This window comes from Pithys albifrons, chromosome 24 (assembly GCF_047495875.1).
Source record: "Pithys albifrons albifrons isolate INPA30051 chromosome 24, PitAlb_v1, whole genome shotgun sequence".
NCBI classification, from domain to species: domain Eukaryota; kingdom Metazoa; phylum Chordata; class Aves; order Passeriformes; family Thamnophilidae; genus Pithys; species Pithys albifrons.
The window spans coordinates 6,375,229-6,395,328 of record NC_092481.1 but is presented as its reverse complement, the minus strand read 5'-3'; the positions used below and the strand labels follow the sequence as shown (position 1 = coordinate 6,395,328).

At 62.9% G+C, this 20,100-nt stretch overlaps 1 protein-coding gene across 1 annotated transcript; it reads right to left on the bottom strand.

The window, feature by feature from the left end:
• Positions 1-1,423: 1,423 nt before the first annotated feature.
• Positions 1,424-19,202, bottom strand: KCNQ4 (potassium voltage-gated channel subfamily Q member 4). Its single transcript, XM_071576468.1, has 15 exons — positions 18,943-19,202; positions 9,921-10,011; positions 9,141-9,267; positions 8,889-9,064; positions 8,695-8,820; positions 8,474-8,584; positions 8,261-8,356; positions 7,934-8,022; positions 6,649-6,804; positions 5,722-5,766; positions 3,993-4,210; positions 3,777-3,879; positions 3,547-3,678; positions 3,248-3,383; positions 1,424-3,121 (listed from the first exon to the last, which is right to left on the bottom strand). Exons 1-15 carry the CDS (start codon positions 19,200-19,202, stop codon positions 2,903-2,905), a joined length of 2,085 nt encoding a protein of 694 aa, XP_071432569.1. The 3' UTR covers positions 1,424-2,902.
• Between the last annotated feature and the right edge of the window lie 898 nt (positions 19,203-20,100).

Genomic DNA, 20,100 nt, shown 5'->3' with positions numbered 1-20,100 from the left:
CCAAAGCCCAGGGATTGTACCCCACACACCAGGCACTCTGTGGAATTGGGGTACTGGAGTCACCCCTAGACCCCTGTCCCAGCAGGCTGGGGCAGCTCTGGGGGCAACAGGACTGGCGTGGCTGGGACAGGGAGGTGCTGGTCCCTGCAGTGTTCCAAGAAGATCCAGGAGTGAATTTCTTGGCAAGAGGCAGCCAGGAAAGGCAGGACCGACCTGCAGCCAGCCCCGGCTTCCTCCCCAGGCAGCAGCACGGGAAGGGGCCAGCCCAGCCCCCTGACACTGCAGGCTGGGGGACATGTTTTCTGCAGGGTGCCAGCACACAAGGACGGGGTCATGGCTCTGCTGTCCCTGGATTATTTGGGTCTTCTGGGGAAGGAGGCTTGGAGTGGCCTCGGGGACACCACAGTGTCGTCCCTTTTGGGGGTGGGGGACACAATGTGATACTTCCAAAGATGCAGACAGGGCACAGCCCTTCCTGGGGCAGCAACCCTCCCCACAAGGTGCCAAAAGCAGGACACGGGGCCCTCTGCAGTGGCATCAGGCCCGCACCCCCCGGGCACGTGGCGTGATGGAGCTGGGGAGGGTGATGGAGGTGGAGCTGAGGCCGTGATCCCCTTTTGTGGGGGCTGCTGCAGCTCACGGGGAGCTCAGGGGGGTCAGGGAGGTGACCAGATGCCTCTGTCCCCTGGCTGGGCACTCGTGTCCCTTGGCCAGACACTGCCAGCCCCTGGCCGGACCCTCCCAGCCCCTAACAGGACACTGTCAGCCCCTGGCCAGACCCTCCCAGCCCCTGGCCGGACCCTCCCAGCCCCTGGCCGGACACTGCCGGCCCCTGACAGGACACTGCCAGTCCCTGGCCGGACCCTTCCAGCCCCGGCTGGACACTGCTGGCCCCTGACAGGACACTGCCAGTCCCTGGCTGGACCCTCCCAGCCCCTGGCCAGACACTGCCAGCCCCTGGCCGGACTCTCCCAGCCCCTGGCTGGACACTGCTGGCCCCTGACAGGACCCTTCCAGCCTCTGACAGGACCCCCCCCAGCCCCTGGCTGGACACTGCCAGCCCCTGGCCGGACCCTCCCAGTCCCTGGCCGGACACTGCCAGCCCCTGGCCGGACACTGCCAGCCCCTGGCCGCGGCTCAGCAGCAGGGCTGGAGTGCCACCTCTCGGGAGAGCCGGGAGACAGTCGGCAGCAGGCAGGCAGCCTCTACTCCAAATTTTAATGAAACAAATAAGTTAATAAGTTAATCAAGTGAGGTAACTACCGCTGGCTCGGGAGGTCTGCGGGGACCAGCCAGCCCCGGGGAGGGTCCTATGAGTTAGTTCCTGTGTGCGGCTGAGGGCAAAGCTGACACATGCACCCTCACCCCACGGCCGGGCACCCCTGGCACCCTCCCACCTCCTGCCCACCCACAGCACCCCACTGTTCCCACAGCCCGGGCTCCCCCGGGGCGAGGGAAGGGGATCAGGACGCTGCAGGAGCAAGGTGGGGGGCTTCAAGCAGCCCTGGCACAGCCCGTGCTGGCCACATGCACTAACGAGGCAAGGAAACGAGCAGGGTTGGGGTCCCCAATGCCCGGAGAGCAGGCACAGGGAGTTTGGGAAAACAGGATGCAAATCCCACACTCCAAAGCCCAAAGAGGGGCCACACTGCCAGCCCAGGACAGATCCTGGCACCGTGGGTGTCACCCCCCAGGACCCTCAGCTGTGCAGGATCAGCCACCAGCTCCAGCCTGGCAAACTTTGGCACAACCACAATCGCTTCCAGCCTGGCACAGCCAGACTGGAAACCAGTGCTGGGACTGGGATTTGGAACAGCACAAGGGCTGCCATGGCTCTGCTACAGGTGACATGCAAGGAGATCCCCCTGCCCCTACCAGGCAGTCCACCCCCATGCCCAGTCCATGCTGCCCAGGCCATGGGGAGGGCACAGGGCCACAGGGAGGGACAAACTGAGCACCGCAGGACCCTGAAGGGAGGGAATCCTCTAAGCAAGAGCAGGGGCTTGGACACAGAGGGAGGGATGCTCCTTGGGAACAGCTCCTGTGCCTGCATCCCTGCCTCCTCCACAGCCCCTGCCCAGCTTCACGGCTTCAGGGCCACCCTTGGGTGAAGGTTTTCCACCTGGCCCTGAGCCCCCAGGACACCCAGAGCCCCCACAGGCAGCAGGATCCAGCCCTGTGAGTTGGCAGGGGGGTTGCTTATTGCCTATGTCCCCTCAGGTTGCTCTTCCCGGGGGTGTTGCATATTAAGACATTATTGCATAAATATATATATATATCTTCTATATATATATTGCCCTGGGAGCATGCACGGGCAGGCAGAAGGCTCTGCTGTGCTTCTAGAGTGGTGCAGCCTGGTGAGGAGGGACAGAGCCCCACTCCCCAAACTGGGGGGTCCCCACTGCTGCCCTGACCCCGAGCAACAGGGGTAAAACCACACTGGGTTGTGCCCCCACCCCTCTGCTCAGCACTGGCAGCAGGAGGGAGGTGGGACCTTGCATAGCTGGTGGTGACCCCAGTTCAGTTCTGAGGGACCAGGCAGGACCCCCCTGGGGAGCTGGACATGTCCTGAGAGCTGGGACGGGGTACAAGCCAAACCCCAGGAGGCAGGGCCAGTTTGGAGCACTCCCCACCGTGGCTGGGGGTCACTCCAAGCCCCAGGAGCTGGGGGGTCCCATCCCCCAGGAAGGGCAGGAGCATCCCAGGAGTGTGGCCTGGCCATGCCACAGTGCCACGGGCTCCCACTGCACCCCCAGAGTGGGCACCCCGCTGCAGCCTTGCCCTTGCAGAGGAAGACTTGGTTCAAGTAACACGGCCAGGGACGTGGCTCGACAGGGCTGGCGATGCCACAGTGCTCCGGGATGCCATCCCACGTGGCACGATCCATCCCGCTGCCTCCCGCTCAGTCCATGTTGGCGCTGGCCGACCTGGAGATGTTGAGGGTCTGGGCAGAGGCCGAGATGTCCTCGTGGTCCACGGGGCTGTGGTAGTCGGAGGTGATGTCGGGCTCGCAGGGTGGCACCCGCACGGCAGCCAGGCTGAAGGAGTTCGTGGAGCCCTTGCGGAGGCACTGGGAGTAGAGGCCGAGCAGCAGGTCCAGCTTGTGCTCGATGGATTGCACCTGCAAGGTGGGCAGGGCAGAGCTGAGCTGGTGTTCCCTGCAGGAGGGGACATGAGAGTCCCGGTCCCCCCATCCCACAGTGCCAAAGGGACAGTGGCACATTCCCTGGGGGTGTCACCTCCTGACCTGCCGCTCCACTTTGACCACACGCCCCATCATGCTGAGCTCATCCACCAGCTCCATCTCCAGCGCCGGCTTCTCCCCCTTCTCTCGCACCTTCTTGTCCACTGTGAGGGCCCCTTTGCCCATGATCTGGTCCACACTGGCAGGGAGGGAAGAGACAGAGCCCGTCACTCCCGAGGGCATGTGAGACCACAACGCATGGGAATGGAGGTCTGGGAATGTGTCCCACCCATCAGGATGGGCCAGCACCTCATCTCACTGGGGGAGACCCAGAGAACCCCATCACCTCCAGGGCACCTCACCGTGTCTGCAGGCTCTTGATCCTGCCCAGCATGTCCAGGTGCCCGGCCGAGTACTGCTCGATGACATCCTTGACATCGTAGGGACGCAACGTCTCCTTGAACTTCCTTTTGGCCACCAGGAACTTCAGGATCCTGCAGGGACACCCGGGCTGACTGTGGGACACTGGGAGGGACAGGTGGTGCCTGGGGGCTCTGCACATGTTGGGGTCTGTGGGAGGGGATGGTCTCACCTGACAGCCCGGATCAGGGTCTTCACTGCTGGCATGATGTCCTCGAAAGTCAGGTCGCAGTGGGAGCCCTTCTCCTCGCCGCTGTCCTCTGGCGGGCAGTCAGCTGCGGGTGCCAAGGGCAGGTGGATGGCAGTGCCCCATGGCTGTCCCCTTGTGCCCCTCAAAGTGCCTGCAGCCCCCCAGTGTGTCCCAGACACCCCCAGTCCCAGCGCTCACCCTCAACGGGCGTGCGCGGCTTGAGCCTCAGCGACGCTCGGAAGCGCGTCCGGTCGTTGAAGCTCCAGCTCTTCTGCACCTTGGTGGGGCTGGAGGCCTCGGCCACGTCCTCGGTGCTGGGGGAGCGGTGCAGGGGCGGCCCCAGGTGGTGGCGGCCGCGGCTGCCCTGGCGCTGCGAGCTGCTCAGCCAGATGCGCTCCTTGAGCCCCATCTTGTTGCTGCGGGGGGACAGCGGGTGGGCACCAGGGGCGTGGGGATGGGGACGGTGGGCTCACACTGTGCCCACCGTGGTGGGGGTGGCCGTGCTGGGCTCATGGGGAGCCCGTGGCTCGAGATGGGCACGAGCCATGCCAGGAGCAGGCAGTACCACAGCAGGGGCAGCTCTGGGGTTTAACTCCTTTAAACACCACCTTTTTTTTACCCAGGAAGAGAAAAAGGAGGCGACAGACAGACAGGGGGAGCGGGGACAGACAGGTCTGGCACTGGGGGACATGTGGCAGAGCTACCGACAGAGCCCGGTGGGAACAGCCCTGGTCCTGCTCCACCCCCTCAGGTACAGGGTGTCCCGGGGTACCCGCCCAAGTCCCTTCATCCTCCTCCTCCTCCTCCTCCTCCTCCTCCTCCTCCAGGCTGCACCACCTAATCCAGGCTCTGCTCCCCAAACCAACCACTCCATTGGAATGGGGGGAAACACCAGGCATCCTTTATGTAGGACCTACACAAAACCACCACCTGATGCTGCCTTTTGCATGATCTGGGACCCGAAGCACAAGCTTGAGCCTCAGGAGCTCAGTGGAGGATTCCAAAGCCAGGGAGAACAAGGAGCAAATCCCACACATGCTGCAGGACAGACTCCATGGAACCCCAGCGTTTGGGGAGAGCCCTGGATTTCCTGGGCCAGGAGTCACAGGGCAAGGCAGGGGTACAGGCAGGGCAGAGGCAGGGGTAGAGCCCTTCCCCATGCAGGCTGCTGGTCTGGAGAAGGGGAATGGCTGTGTCCTGAGGGACCAGGACAGGGGTGGGATGGGGTCAGTCCAGGTGCATCAGTACGTTGGATTTGGCATCCCCACCCATGATGCATGATGGGGAAACTGAGGCAGGGCTGCTGTGGGAGTCAGGGGGGGACAGTGGGGAGAGACAGCGCAGCCCAAGCCATGCACAGACCCCCTGCCCTGCAGAAGGACGTCCCCTTCAGCCTCTCCCCCCTCTGCCTCAGTCCCCAACCCTCTCCACGCTGCAGTCCGCAGGCCCCCAGGCACGGAGCACCAGGCATGCATCCCGCTCTTCCCCGTCCCCTTCTCCGTCGGGACGGGCAGGCAGCCAGGGCAGGCAGGCAGCAAGGACACGGTACCTCCGTCTCCACGTGCCCCACGTCTGCAAGAGCCTCCTCTTACCACTAAAGATGGGGCTGGAGGGTCAGGGCAGAGACACAGGAGAGAAGAGAGTCAGCCATGGCCGGGGGGGAGCGGAGCATCCCGGGCCACATCCCCGACCCCCCGGGCACGTGGGCACAGGGGCCCGGAGTGCCACCTGAGCATCTCCCGCTGCTCCAGACCCGCAGTACCGCCCCTGCTGGGGAGGCAGGCTGTTTGTGTAGGTCCTGCATAAACACAGCGCCTGTCCGGGGCCGCGGCTCTGCCGAAAGGATTTGGTGCCGGGATGGTGGAGACCCCACAACCCCCGCGGGGGCTCTGCGGCCCCGGCCCCGCCCGCGCCGGGGCAGCGTTACCTGAGCCGTAAACACCTGTGCGGCTGCACGTCCTCCTCCTTCCAGCTTGGGTGGGGGGAACGGGGGCGCAGGAGGGTTGGGGGGAGGTGGGAGGGATGGAGAGGAGGAGGGTGAGCAGGACAGGGGAGGAGAGAGAGAAGATGAGATGTTATGAGAGGTGATGCTCGTGGAGGAGATGGGGGGCTCGGGCCCCCAGGGGGGTGCAGTCCTTGCCCTCCTCACCAGGACACTGAGCCCAGGCTGGTGCTGCCCCCGAGCCCACACTCACCTGGGGGCTGGTGGGGGCAGCAGGTGCCCCTCAGCCCTCCCTGGTTCATCCCCACCCTGTGCCAGATCTGGCAGCACAGGAGAAACTGAGGCACGGGGCCTCTGCCCACCTAACCCTGATGCTGGCCCAGGGCCCTGTGCCATGTCACTGTTCTGGGTGGTCTGCCAGCAGCCAGGGGGGCAGCTCAGCAGGGCTGCTCCCACTGCCATGGGCATGGGCAGTCCTTCTTACACTGTAGGCTCTGGGTTTTGCTGCTTGCCTGGCTCTGCAGCGAGGCCACGTGGCCCCATCCCGATGTCATGGCAGCGCTGCCTCTGCCAGGATATTTTCTGCCATGGTTTGTACCTCCATGCCAGTCCCAGTGCCATGACCACATAAAATAGGGGCAGTGAGGTGGAGGCTTCACGAAGACACAACAGTCCAGCCTGTCCCTGAGGACCAAAGGTGTCCCCTCTGGAGCTGCCAGCAGGGATCAGTGCTGGAAGCAGTGCCAGGAGCAGGAGGATGCCCAGAGGGGAGCAAGGCCAGTTTGTGGTGACGGGCACCACTGGGGTCCTGTCTGGCAGTGATGGGCACTGCAGTGGCATCACAGGAGGACACAGAGGAGCAGAGGAGACAGAGCAGAGATGGGGGAGAGCATGGGGGCTGCCCCCTCCTACCTTTCCCCTGCACACACATCCAGCCCGACGCCTTTCTGGGCAGGGGTGAAGGGGTGATAAGACCAAGGGGCTCTGTCGGGCAACCTTTTCACCTCTGAGTTCCTAAATCCTCCGTTGCGAACTCGGTGCAAATGCTCAAACATAAGGACCAGCTCTCTGAGGTTGGGGTGAAATAAAAACAAGGGTAAATTAAATTTTCCGAAGCAAATGGGATAAGCAAACAAAGGCTGAGCTGTGCCGGGTCCTCCTGAGTGCAAAACAAACCAAAACCAGGGCAGAACAGAAGAAAATGAAGTTTCTTAACAGCAGGATGAGGCATTTGGGGGTATTGGGGATGGGGAGCTGGGACTGAGTCCCACAAAGACCAGAGGTTGGACCTGTGCAGAGAGGAATGGGTCAGGCAGGGACAGGGGAACCTGCCACCACCAGATCCAGGAGTCTGGGCAGTGCTGGAATAGCCAGGAGGGGAAAGCTCAGATCCCACAGGGATTGAGTCTGGCCCCATCTCAACTTCCCACCGCGGGGGAAATGGCTCCTGGCACAGCAGGAGTGTCAGTGGAGCCCCCCAGGATCCCAGGGTCCATAGTGGTGCTTGAGAAGCTGGATCTCCTCAGTCAGGGACCTGAGAGACTTGCTGTTGAGGCTGTTAAGAGCCCTGTCTTTGGAAAAGTAAAAAATTGAACAGAAATAAAATGACTTTGTCCCTGCAAAGGAACACACAGGTGGAGCTGGGCAGGATGCACAGGCAGGGAAGGCAGAAGGGCAGGGATGAGGCACAGGGATGGCAGAACCTGGTGGGCTTGGGGTGCTGGGGACACACAGAGAGTCTGCAAAAGCTTTGGAGAATCTTTGATCCACCCAACAACACCCCAGGGGCCACGGGAGGGAGAAATCTGCAGGGGTGGGACGTGGGGCTCCCACTGGATCCCGCTGTGTCCATCTGGTCTGCACTCGGAGCCAGCTCCCTGCTGGCTGCAGCTCCACCACCCCAGCCACGGCTCCCTGTGGCCAGTGGCACCTTCCTGTTCCCCACGGTGCTGCTGGAGGAAGGCCATGGATGGGGTGAGAGGGCACGGGGTGGGATGAGTGCTGGGTGCTGTGAGGATGATGAGGATGGAGGAGGGTGTTGGACACTGCAGCAGGTGCTGCGCTCTGGCGATCCAGGGCTGAGGAAAGTGTCTGTGCTTCTCCACCCCACCAAGCCCTCAGGGGCTCCACATGGTCCCTCTTGGCTTCTCAGGCTGCTCATCCCTCAGAGACCCCCCTTGCCCCCTGCCCTGCCTACCTGAAGGCGGGCAGGAGGCTGTCATAGTAACACCACGTGGCCGTCAGGTATGCCCGGCTGACGTCGGTGGAGTAGAGGCGCCAGGCAGCCTGCAGGGAGAGAGAACCCGTGGGAAGGGGCATCACTGGGGAGCTGAGAGCCCCCTGCCAACCCCTCCATCCATCCTGGCCACCACAGGCAGAGTCCAGCCCAAAGGAGCCAGGTGTTGGACACAGGGTCAGGTGTTTGGGTGGTCCCTGCATCAGGCAGGGATGGGCAGAGGAGGTGAGGGGGACAGCAGAGCGTTCCTGGGAGGGGATGGGGCAGGACACACCAGCCCAGAGCTACCTGGATCAGGTTTGCTGCCGGAGTCCGTCTCTTCTCAAAGTGCTTCTGCCGATGCTGCTCCTGCACTTTGAGGGCGAAGCCGGAGCCCAGAATGCCCTGGGGACGGGAGGGGACGGCGCTGTGGGCGCTGGCAGAGGTTGGGACACACACAGGGGTGGGTTTGTCCCTTTTCTCCCCGATTTGTGCAGGGCAGGAGGAGCAGGGGCTACTCACGGCGGGCAGGGCGAAGAAGGAGATGCCGAGCAGGGCAAAGCCGGCCGCCAGCATCCGGCCCAGCCACGTCTGCGGCGCCTTGTCCCCGTAGCCGATGGTGGTGAGGGTGACCTGCCCGGGGGCACAGCAGGGGGAGGCCTGGAGGGAGCTCCCCCTCGGAGGCCCCTCCTCACCCTCCTCGTCCCCTCCCGGGGCTGGGGGGCCACAGAGGCCCAGCTTACCGTGCCCCACCACAGGGAGTCAGCGTAGGTGGCAAACTGCATGTTGGCATCTTTCTCAGCCAGGTAGACAAGGAAGGAGGCGAAGATGAGCACAAGGAAGCCGATGTACCAGGCGGTGATGAGCTCCTGCGGGGCAGGAGGGGTGAGAGGGGCTCGGGGGGGAGTGGGGGCTGTGCCAGGATGCTTCTCCTCACCTTGCTGTGGGCATAGACGACAGAGCCCAGCAGCTTCCAGGTGCCCCCGCGGCGGTCCATGCGCACCATGCGCAGGATCTGCAGGAAGCGCATGCTCCGCAGCGCCGACGTGGCGAAGATGTTGCCCTGGGTGCCGGCGGCGATGATGGCCACAGAGGCCACGAAGACAATGAAGTCTGGGAGAGGGCAGTGAGTCGGGTCAGGGGCGTGGGGCTGTCCCCAAATGCTGCCATCCCCAACCCCTCCCTGTACCTATAACGCAGAAGGGTTTCCTGGCGAAGCGGAAGCGTCCGCGCCAGCCCCGGTAGCGGCAGCAGCAGCCGGCGGCCCACACCCGGATGATGTACTCCATGCCAAACACCACGATCATGACGAACTCCTGATGGGGGAAAGGAGGGCCAGAAGAGTGAGGTGGGCATGGGGCACTCAGCTTTGGGGGGCACAAACTGAACCGGCGCCGAGGGCAGTGAGTGATGTCCCCCAAGGCCACCGGAGCCGCCCCAGGGGAATCAGGGCAGTGAGACGGGAGCCGCAGCCGTCGGGGCTGTCGGAGCATCCAGGCTCTCTGCCCTGCTCTGAGCTGGGTCCTTTTCCTCCACCGTCAGCATTGTCCTCCTACCTCTCGCACAAACAAGCCCCCGTTCTGCTTACTCGCAGGAAAGTCACAAGGACCTTCCCAATTTAGTCTCCATCACTCGGGAGAAGTCCTGTGTCAGCTCTTTCTGACAGTTTGGGGAAAAGTTGCCTTTTTTAGCCCCTCCTGCCCTGCCTTTTCCAGCCGTTGATGCCTCTCTGAAGCACAGAGGGATGGACCACCCTGAGCCATGGGGACACCCTCGGCGGGGACACCATCGGCAACGCCACCCTCAGCTTTGCCCCAGCGTGCCAGAGAGGCTGCCATCCTTGGATCATCAGTGACATCCAGGCTGGGAAAGGGTTGGAGGAGTCTTGTCCATGATCTCCTCTGAGTCTTACAGGGTGTAATGTGGGGAGGGGGAATTCAAGCACCAACCCTGCTTCTGTTTCACTTACCAGGATGAACAGGCACTCGTTGGCCAGTTTCTGGTGCTCCTGGATGGTGGAGAAGACAGACAGCACCAAGCAGCTGAAGACAAGGAGGAATCTGGAAAGAGAGTGTCAGTGAGGGCATCAGAGTGGTCAAGGGACCTCAGCCCATCACTCACTGTGTTCCCCACTCACAGCCTGAACCCCCCAGCCAAGACCTCCACAGCCGTGGCTGAGCCACTGGGGACACAGTTTGCCCCTAGATGGTGGCATGGAGCCACTGGAGAGCCTGGGAACAGCCATGGGGCTCAGTGCCAGGCTCCACCATGTCCCTGTAGGCTCTTAATTAAAGGCAGGGAGGGAGATGAGGAGTCCCACACCATGGAGGGTCCTGCTGCTGCAGAAAGGGGACTGGAGATTCTCTGGCCTGTCCCCAGCATCGCTGTCACTGTGGGACCTGCCAGGGACAGAGGGACCACTTGGGAACAGCCAACCCAGGGGAAGAGTCCCCAGGGAGCTGCTCTGGGGCTGCTCCTCCCTGAGCACTGGACTCAGGCAAAAGGGGCTTTGGCCCATTTAAAATAAGGAGGGGAGGGGGAAAGAAGGTAGACTCTGAAGCTGAAGCAAATGAAACTCCAAAAATACATTTTTTTCCCCTGATCCAGCTATTCTAAAAAAGGAAAGTGGAGGGCTTGTGCCACCGGCCCACGTGACAACAAAGGGCCACTGCTCTGCCAGAGCCGGCTCTGGGAACCCATGTCCCACTGGGCAGCACTGGGATGGCTTGGCTGGGGCTGGCAGTGGCTGGCAGTGGCCCTGGCACGCTGTCCCCAAGCTGGGGACAGCACTGTGTCCCCACAGTGGGGCTGGGGAGCAGCACCAAACTCGATGCCCAGCTTAGAAGGGACAGGCTGGTCCCCTTCCCCCAAAATGCTGCTGTAGATGGGACCAACAGCAAAAACACCCCAGGGGATGGGAAAAGTGCTGGATGCAGAGCGTGGAGGAGGGAGAGCTGGAGCCAGACACCAACAGGGACAAAGGGGCTGAGGGTGCCACAGTCTTGCCATCACTCTGCCCTCACTGCAGAGGACGATGCTCCTCTCCTGGGCACTCCCCATCCGCAAGGCAGAAGGTTGGAGCCAGTTCCTTGTTCCTCTGAATTATTAATTGGGGCTCTTTCCTCAGGCACAGCAGTTCTGGAATTAACCCCTCCTGGCACAGAAGTACCCCCGGGCTGTGTGCAGGGAGCACTGGGCACCAGGATGAGGAGGAAAACATGGCACCGAGTGGAGCCCTTGGCTTTGAGCATCATCAGCAATAAAGATTATCCAAGCAGGATTTAGCAGGGGCAGTTGCTATGGGGAGGACCTTTGCTAGGGCTGTTGCTATGGGGAGAGCCGTTGCTAGGGGGGACCGTTGCTAAGGCATTGTTATGGGGAGGGCCCATTGCTACAGCTGTTGCTATAAGGGGGCTGTTGCTAGGGCAGTTGCCATGGGGGGTGGTTGCTAGGGCGGTTGTTATGAGAGGGCGTTGCTAGGGTGGTTGCTATGAGAGGGCGTTGCTAGGGCGGTTGCTATCAGGGGGCCGTTGCTAGGACGGTTGCTAAGGCAGTTGCTATGGGGGGCCGTTGTTAGGGCCGTTGCTAAGGTAGTTGCTATGGGGGGCCCATTGCTAGGGCGGTTGCTAAGGTGGTTGCTATGGGGGGCCGTTGTTAGGGCCGTTGTTAAGGTGGTTGCTATGGGGGGGTCGTTGTTGGGGCCGTTGCTATGGGGGGTCGTTGTTAGGGCGGTTGCTAAGGTGGTTGCTATGGGGGGCCGTTGTTAGGGCCGTTGCTAAGGTGGTTGCTATGGGGGGTCGTTGTTGGGGCCGTTGCTATGGGGGGCACAGGCAATTCCACTGCCAGCAGAGCACAAAGCAGAGAAGGCAGAACTCTCCCAGCCTGCAAAGATTTGTGCCTCCTGCCTCACCCACGGGGCAGGGCGGGGGTCTCTGGGCACACGCTGAGCCCGCGGGCACCTGCTGTGGGTGGTCCTGACTCTGACACCGAGCCAGAGCCCCACGTGGCACTGCACTGGAAACCTGCCCCGCCAGGGAGGGGATTCCTCCCACTCTGCCCCCTCAGCATCCCACGGGGTTTGGTGAAGGATACAGGCATGAGAGGCCCCACGGGGCTGGCTGGGAAAGAAACTTCCTGGGAACACATCACCTGCTAGGAATTAACTTGCAAAGCCTGGGCAAACGCCCCGGCCCGGCTGCCGGCAGTGCCTAAGCGGCTTAGAGAAGGGTCAGATGCCTGAAGGCAGCGCGGGGAGCCAGGAACCGGCATTCCCGCGTTCCTCGGGGGCAGGAATGCTGCCCTCAGCAGCTCTGCCCCCCACCAAAGAGAGTACCCCACACTCTGTCAAACACCACGGGGTGCCCACAGTGCCAGGCTCACACCCCAATTCACTGCTCTTCCCACTCACCAAGTAAGGCTAAAAAACAAGGAACGCTGCCAGGGAAGTGGGGAGGGGGCAGAGGGAGTGGGATAGCACCGGGCAGGATCCTGCTCCAGGATCCCAGGGAATGGAGGATGAGGATTTTGAGCCTCTCCCCAGTAAACTTCCCATCTCCAGCCCTCTCCAGTCCCACACACCTCCCTGCCAGCCCATCCCACACAGGAGGGGATGTGCCACCAGCAGCGTGGGCACAGGACCCTCTGGCTGCTCCCCCCTGGCAGGAGCAGAGCCCGCCCACAGCAACGCTGCTCCCCAAAATGATAATTAAAACGCGGCAGGGGCCCAGCCCGGAGCAGGTGAATCTCCTCCCATTAATCTTCATTAGGGTGGATTTTGCCATATGCTGCTGCACGATCCCGAGGAACAGGTGAGCTGGGAAAGCTGCTGAGCTCAGGGGAAGCAGAGCCAAGTTGGGCCCTGGATGGTGAAGAGCAGCTCTGGGCACCAGTTGGCACCCACTGCCCACCCAAACACCCCAGTGTGGCCTGGGACAAGCTGTGCTGTGGCACCCGGTGCCAATGGACTGTGATCCTCGGAGCCTGGGCAGCAGGATGGGGATGGAACAGTCAGCCCAGCCGTGTCCCCCAGCACCCAGCCTTGGAAGGGGGTGACACCAGGTGCCCCGTGCCCCCGCAAGGACCCTGCTTTGCCCTCCCCTGAAGGGAAGCCCCGAGCAGGGGGCACAGGCAGTGCCCGGCGCTGACAGCCTGGCAATAACTCAGCGGAAGGAAAACACCACGTGCTGTAGGATAAACAGCTCAGCCATGGGATGAGCGAGCACACAGGCTCTGGGAATGGCACAGCTCCCTTCTCCAACCAAGCCTGGTCCCATCACGGTGCCCAGGCTGTGCCCTCCAGCTGTGCCACCTCTGGAAAGGGCTGTTCAGACCAAAACTGCCTGAGCCTGGCTCTGGTGGGAATGGGGCTGGTGTTTCACCCTCCAGGCTCCCCGTCCTGCGAGGTGCAGCTCCCCGAGCACCCTGTGCAGTTGTATAAACAGCGTGTCCCATAAATCCCCAGCCCTGGGCCCAGCAGCCCTTCAGCAGAGGTGGAGCAGGAGGCCTGGCTGCTCCCCGGGATATAAATAACCGGGGTGTAGCGGCCCTGTTTGTGCCCGTAACCATGGCAGGGTCCGTCCCACGCCGCGCAGAAGAGAAGCAGAAAAGCTCCAAGTGATTCCCCACGGTCAAGGAAACCGGAGCTGGAGCCAGGAGTCATCCAGCCCTGCTGCAGAACTGACACCACAGACCCCAGCACACACTCAGAGCCCTGGTTATCAGCACCAGGACCCAAAGGGTGATGCCCTCCTCACCCCCAGACCCAGAGGTGAGGCAGGACGGGCTGTTTCCAGTGCCCTGACAGGGGCTGGAAGCGGAGCTGGGATGCAGAGCTTGTCTTCAGGCTGCACCCCATGGCAGTGACCTGGCAGCACCCACAGCAGCAGGGTGATGTCCCCGTGACACCCCACAGCACACATGACCCCGTACCCCAAACACCTTTGGGAGCCAAATCCTGTCAATGGCACCATCCATCAGCCTGGCACGGCATGTGTTCTGTACCCCAGTGCCACCCACCCAGCACCCCCCAGGCCGCTGGCCCCGCAGTCCCCACGGGGAGCACGGTCACAAGGCTCCTGTGGACGGTGCCAAGACGCTCACACGGAGCAGCTGAGATAGTTTTGCTCTTGAATCATCTGGCAAGGAGCTGGGTTGGAGGGGGGAGAAGAAAGCAGAGTGTTTTCCAATGCACCTCTCGTGCCCTCTGGGCCTGGCACCCCAGAAGAGGGATCAGGGCTGGCACCCTCCTCTAGCACTTGGGGGGTCTGATGGGGCATTTGGGGCACAGGGGCATGAGTGGCCCCAAGAAGCTGAGGGAGGCTGGAGGGAGGGCAGCAGCACCATGGGCAGAGGGCACAGGTTTGGGTGCTCACACAGCCCAGTCTGACCCTCCCTCCAGGGATTGCTGCCAGGGGGCAAAGATCCAAAAGCTCTCCAGGGTGACAAAGTGCCCCTGCACCCCTTGGCAGTGATGCACAGCCTGGCAATGGGGGTCCCCCCATCCTCACCATTGGGGCACCCAAACTGGCACCTCCTGTGCTGAGGGGTCTGACAGGAGCAGCAAGAGGGAGAAAACCAAGAAGGAAAATCAATGCAGAGTTTCATGTTGCGCCGAAGCCGCTTAATTTTATGCGCCGGTGACACCACGTCGGGCTGGGGAAAAACGCTGTGCCGGCTCCTCTGCCCGCTGGCAGTGCCCCCACACCAGCTCCCCTTTCAAACCCGGGCAAGGTGAGTGGGGCTGGGCCTGGGGGCAGCGCCTCTGCTCGAAGGGCACGGGGGGCACAGCCCCCAGACTCCCTGGTGGTGTCCGTGGCACTGGGAGGGACACCAGTGACAGGAAGTTAAAACTCCGGAGTTTGAAATGAGGATTTTCTGAGCAGGCAGTGGAGAGTCAGGGCTGAGCTGGGATGGAGCAGTTTCCCTGCAAACCAGCCAGGGCTCAGCCCTCTGAGTGGTCCTGGGTGGGATGACACGGGCAGGGGTTCGGGCTGCTGTGGGCAGTGGCCCTGGTGGCATTCCCAGCATGGCAGGGAAGTGCTTTCCTGGTCTCCAAGGGATGTGACAAGGTAAGGGACACAACAGCAGGGGTGACAGACCCACAGTGCCCATCTCGACCCTCTGGAACAGACAAGGTGCCAGCACCCTGGGCCATGGCCAGCAGCTGGCCAGAGCACAGGGGACCCATCCCAGTCCCCTGTCCTGCTGTCCTGAGCCAGCTGGGATTTCCCACGGCCCCAAGGCACCCAGCCAGCCCTGAGCCAAGGAGAGCCTGTGCCTGGCATCACTCATCCAGTGCCAGCATTGCCCCGAGGCTCTGACAGGAGCTGCCACCCTTCTGTCCCCACAGCATCCATGGGGATCCAATGGCACCAAACACACAGCAAGGATGAGGATGGAGTTGCCAGCCCTCTCTGAGCTCTGTGCTCCTGTCCCCTCCGTGCCCCAGGCACAGGGTGACACTTCCACAAGGCAAATAAAACCCAGGCAAGGTGCCACCAACAGCACCAGGCAGGGGATGGGGCCTGGCAGGGGGGACACTGTTCTAGGTAGGGGATTGCAGTTGTTACTGGTGCTGCTGGCTCAGTCTTCCCTAATTTGCTCCAGGTTAAACTGTTCTGTATGAAAATGTTCCTCCAGGAATGGGAAAAGTGCTGAGCTGAGCTCCTGGTGCACCCAGCACTGGTTTCATAACCATCAGCACGAGCTCCCAGACCCCGGTTGGCACCGAGAGCCACTGGGGGGGGGGGGGGCCTGGTGGGTGAGGGGGACTTGCTGCAGGGATGAGCCACAATGGGCAGCAGGAAGAGCTGGAACTGGGCACCTGGAGAGCTGGTGGTGCAGCTTCAGGCTGCAGGACACCCCTTGGCAGGGCAGTGCCCGTTGCTGGGACAAGCAGTGGTGCCCGTGCCAAGGGCAGAAGCCACAGCAGGGAACAGCCTTCCCTTTTGCTAAAGAGGAGGAGATTGGAAAAAGAAGTTGATATTTTGCCTTCTGGTTCTAAAGCCTTTCATTTAATGCTCTGGGCTCACTCCTGGATTTGCTCCATAAGCTCCAGGGCTAGAAAGTCTCATTCCAAGCGGGCCAAGTGCAGCTTTGTGAGCCCGGCGAGCGCGTGGCTCTGGCTGTGCCATGGTGGTCAGCGAGGGGCTGGAGGGGCTGGGGGTGTCCAGCCACCACCACACACCTCAGAACCTTGGCTTGGCACCTGCCAGGCATCTGTGTCCACACCAGCCCCTCCCTGGAGCACGGGAGGGTACGGGAGCACCAGCACAGGGGCTCGGAGGGGCTGAGGGAGCCCAACAGTGTCCCCAAGCCCCCCCCAGCTCACCAGGCAGAGCTTTCAGCAGGCTCGGGGGCTGCAGAGATGGCGCAGCCACCAAATCGCCCACCCCGAGCAGGAGCCGGGACAAGAAGTTATTTGGGATCGATTTGCCGACAGAAAGAGGCTGAAGTTGGTCAATAAGCGGGATCGGCTCCGCCCGGCTCCGGGCTCCCAGCGCCGAAGCTGCTCCGGGGAGGGAAACGCGTCACTTCTCAGCGGGTATTTCCATTTTAGCAGTTTTCAGCCCTGTCTCGGAGCCAGCGAGGGGGGAGCAGCGCAGCCGGGACGCAGGGACAGCTCTGCCCCTATCACAGCCCCGACCTCGGGCCGGGGGCTCCATCCCCCCGCGCCTCAGTTACCCCCTAAGTGGGGGTAACACCTTCTTTCTCTTTTGTAAAAAAAAAAAAAAAAAAGGTATCGAGGCACACAAATCATCGCTGAGAACTTCAACACCACTGCAACAGCTTAGCAGCTCCCATCTGCTGTGGGAAAGGAGAAAAAAACCCACCACTTGGAAGAAGCCAGAAATGAGCAACACTACAGGAAAGGCTTCACAGAACAGATGTCCACACCTTGCACCCACTGCGGCGTCTTCCCACAGCCTTGGGGGGTCCCTGGCAGGGCTCTGCCCTGCAGCTGCCTCAGCCCGAAAATTAAGTCAGCAAGTGAACACAAACCCTCCCCAGCAAGGGCTGAAATCGTTTTGCTCCTGCTCTCGATGGCTGCTCATCTTGTGGGACAAAACCCATCACTCAAGGGCTGGAGCCAGGCCCGGCAGGGTGGCAGAGGAGGGTCTGGAGGGGCTTGGTGGGCTCTGCAAGAGGAGCTGTTTGGTCCCATGTGGTTATTCCTGGGGCAAAACGCTCAAATCACGAGGGTGATGTGGCGAAGGACACTGAGACATGCACATCCCAGCTGAGAGAGGGACAGGAGCATCTCTGTGCCACAGACGGCAGAAAGTCTGATTCCCTCCCCTGGCAGGGGCTTTGGCTGCCATCGCTGACTCCTTGCAGGAAAAGCTCTTCCAAGGGTGGTATTTTCCACGCCGGAACTCTGGCGGGAGCCCATTGCGGAGGTGTCGCAGGCGTTACAAATGGGCCCCAGGCTCCTCTCCCGGCTCCCCGGGGAGCTCAGGTGCCCTTTTATCCAGTGACAAATTCATCCTGCCAGCTCAATGTGCTAACTTAGGCAAGACCCATTTTCCTGCCTCTTAACGAGCTCCAGCTCACGCTCCCCGGGAACGACGCAGCGCCGCTCGGGAGGGGAGAGGGAAGGAGAAATGCTTTGGCTCCTGCTCACAGAGAGGGTCTGTGCCCACCCTGAACACACCTGGCACGCACGAGGCAAAGAGGGAAAGCAGCTCCTTTCGCCATGGCTGCAGCTGGGCAGGAGCAGTGATGTCCTGGCAGTGTCCTGGTGCTGTCCCAGCAGTGCCACCGGAGCACAGAGGGGATCATGGGTTGGAAAATCCAATTCAAGCCCCCAGCTCGGAGCCTCCCTCTCTCCCCGCAGCCTCTGAGTGGGTCATGGACACCCCAACTCTGCAGCCCCATTGCAGCCCCCTGAGCAAACAATCTCGAGGGGGTGAAGCTGCTCCCCAGCCCTGAGCTGAGCCTGCTTGTCTTGGAGAAGCTTCTGCTTGGCAAGAGCCATTGGATGCTCCAATCCAGCAAGGAAAGCTGGAGCAGCACCACAGTGCCTGGGAAAACACACCGAGCAGGGCAGGGAGCAGGTGGAGCATCCCGGGCTCCAGCCCTGGAGAGGGATGTTCCAGTGCTGGGGATCAGCAGTGACCCAGGAACGGGCACAGTTCTGGGGGTACAGTGGGACAAGAAACCCCCTGGGCCCCCATCCCACCCGGACACGGCTCCAGGGATGCTGGGCTGGCATTTCTGCCTTGTCCAAACTCTGCTACAGGTACACGACAGGACAGGGTTCCTGGTTCCACCCAGACCTGCTGGTCACCCCTCGGGGGTCTCCTCCCTTTCAGGATCTTCACAACCTTAGAGACCCCGGCCTGGGACAGCAGCAGAGAGGGACAGTGACCCGGGTCCCTGCGGTGCCACCGGGAAGGGGCTCCGGGCCACGGCGGGAACGGATCCATTCCCGGGGACAGGCTCAGCTCCTCACAACGGACCCGCTGCCACGACCCCGCCGAGGGGTTTGTCCCCGCGGTGGAGGATCCCCCATCGCGCTGCTCCCGTCGCACCGGGAGCGGCGGCAGGAGCAGGACCGGGAGCGGGAGTGGTGTCAGGAAAGGGATCGGGATCGGGAGCGGTGGCAGGAACGGGACCGAGAGCGGCGACAGGAACGGGATTGGGAGCGGGACCGGGAGTGGGACCGGGATAGGGACCGGGATCGGCAGCAGGACCGGGATCGGCAGCGGCAGCAGAAACGGGATCGGCAGCGGGACCGGGAGCGACCGGGAGCGGGATCGGGAGCGGCGGTGGGACCGGGACCCGGCGCGTCCCCTGCGCCGAACGCTCACGGTGGAGAAACTTCTTCAGTGGAGCCCGAGGGGACTTGCCGGGAGCGGCGGCTGCCCCGTGATGCTCTCGGCGCTTCTTCCCCCGGCAGCGCCCGGTCCCCGCCGCCCCACCGGCACCGGCCACCCCGGGGACCCCCAGCACGCCCCTCGGGGCGCACGGGACGCCCTCCCGGTACTCACATGAAGACGTGGTAGATGAAAGCCCAGCCGCGGGGCCGCTCCAGCACGTTGTAGAGGCAGTTCTGGAGGCGGCGGCGGCAGCAGCGCGGGGCCCCGGCGGGGCGGGGGGCGGCCCCGGGGCGCGGCCCCGCCAGCAGCCCCCGGCGGCGGGGCGGGGGCGGCGCAGGGGGGGTCCCGCTGCCGGCGCCGGGGCCGCCCGCGGGGGTCTCCGCGCCCTCGGTCCGCACCGCCGTCAGCGCCGCCCGCCGCTCCCCGGCCATGGCCGCCCCGCTCAGGCCGCCGCCCGCCGCATGGCCCCTCTGCCGCCGCGGGACCCCCGAGCCAGCCCGGGGCCGCTCCCGGGGCCACCTGCCTTTAGCTGCCCGCCGCCGCCGCCGGGCCCTCCCCCGCCGCCTCCCCCGCCGGCCCGGCCCGCCCCGCCGTACCTGGCCCCCGCCCCCGGGGCTCGGCGGGACGGGGCGGGCGGGCAAAGGGGAATGCGGCGCTCCCGGCGGTGGAGGGTCTGGGGGGTGACGGAGGAGTCGCTGTCACCCCCGGCACGGTGAGGGGACCCCACGGGCTCCCTGGGGACGGGGGGTGTCCTGCTGCCTGCTGGGCACGGCGTGTGGAGCATCCCGCGAGTGAGCGACGCACACGGCATTCCAACTGCTTCCCAAAGTGCATCCCAAAGTGCATCCCAGCTGCTTCCCAAAGTGCATCCCAAACTCTATCCCAGCTGCTTCCCAAAGTGCATCCCACACGGCATCCCAGCTGCTTCCCAAACTGCATCCCAGCTGCTTCCCAACCTGCATCCCAAACTGCATCCCAGCTGCTTCCCAAACTGCATTCCAAACTGCATCCCAGCTGCTTCCCAACCTGCTTCCCAAACTGCATCCCAAACTGCATCCCAGCTGCTTCCCAACCTGCATTCCAAACTGCATCCCAGCAGCTTCCCAAAGTGCATCCCAACCTGCATCCCAACCTGCATCCCAACCTGCATCACATCCCAAACCCCATCCTGACCAGCGGGCTGTGGAGAATCCCAGAGCGAGAGGGAGCCTCCCAACCCACACGGGATGGAGCATCTCTGGAGGAGATGGAGCATCCCACATCCTCACCCATCCATCCTCCACGGACTCAAGCCAGGCTCCAGGTTTTTCCCAGCCAACACCCACAGCC

Coding starts and splice junctions, on each gene's coding strand:
- KCNQ4 (XM_071576468.1), bottom strand. CDS start 19,202: ATGGCCGGGGAGCGGCGGGCGGCGCTGACGGCGGTGCGGACCGAGGGC. Junction 9,268..9,920: donor ACGAGTGCCTGTTCATCCTG/GTAAGTGAAACA, acceptor TTCCCCCATCAG/GAGTTCGTCATGATCGTGGT. Junction 8,357..8,473: donor CCTTCTTCGCCCTGCCCGCC/GTGAGTAGCCCC, acceptor TCCCGTCCCCAG/GGCATTCTGGGCTCCGGCTT.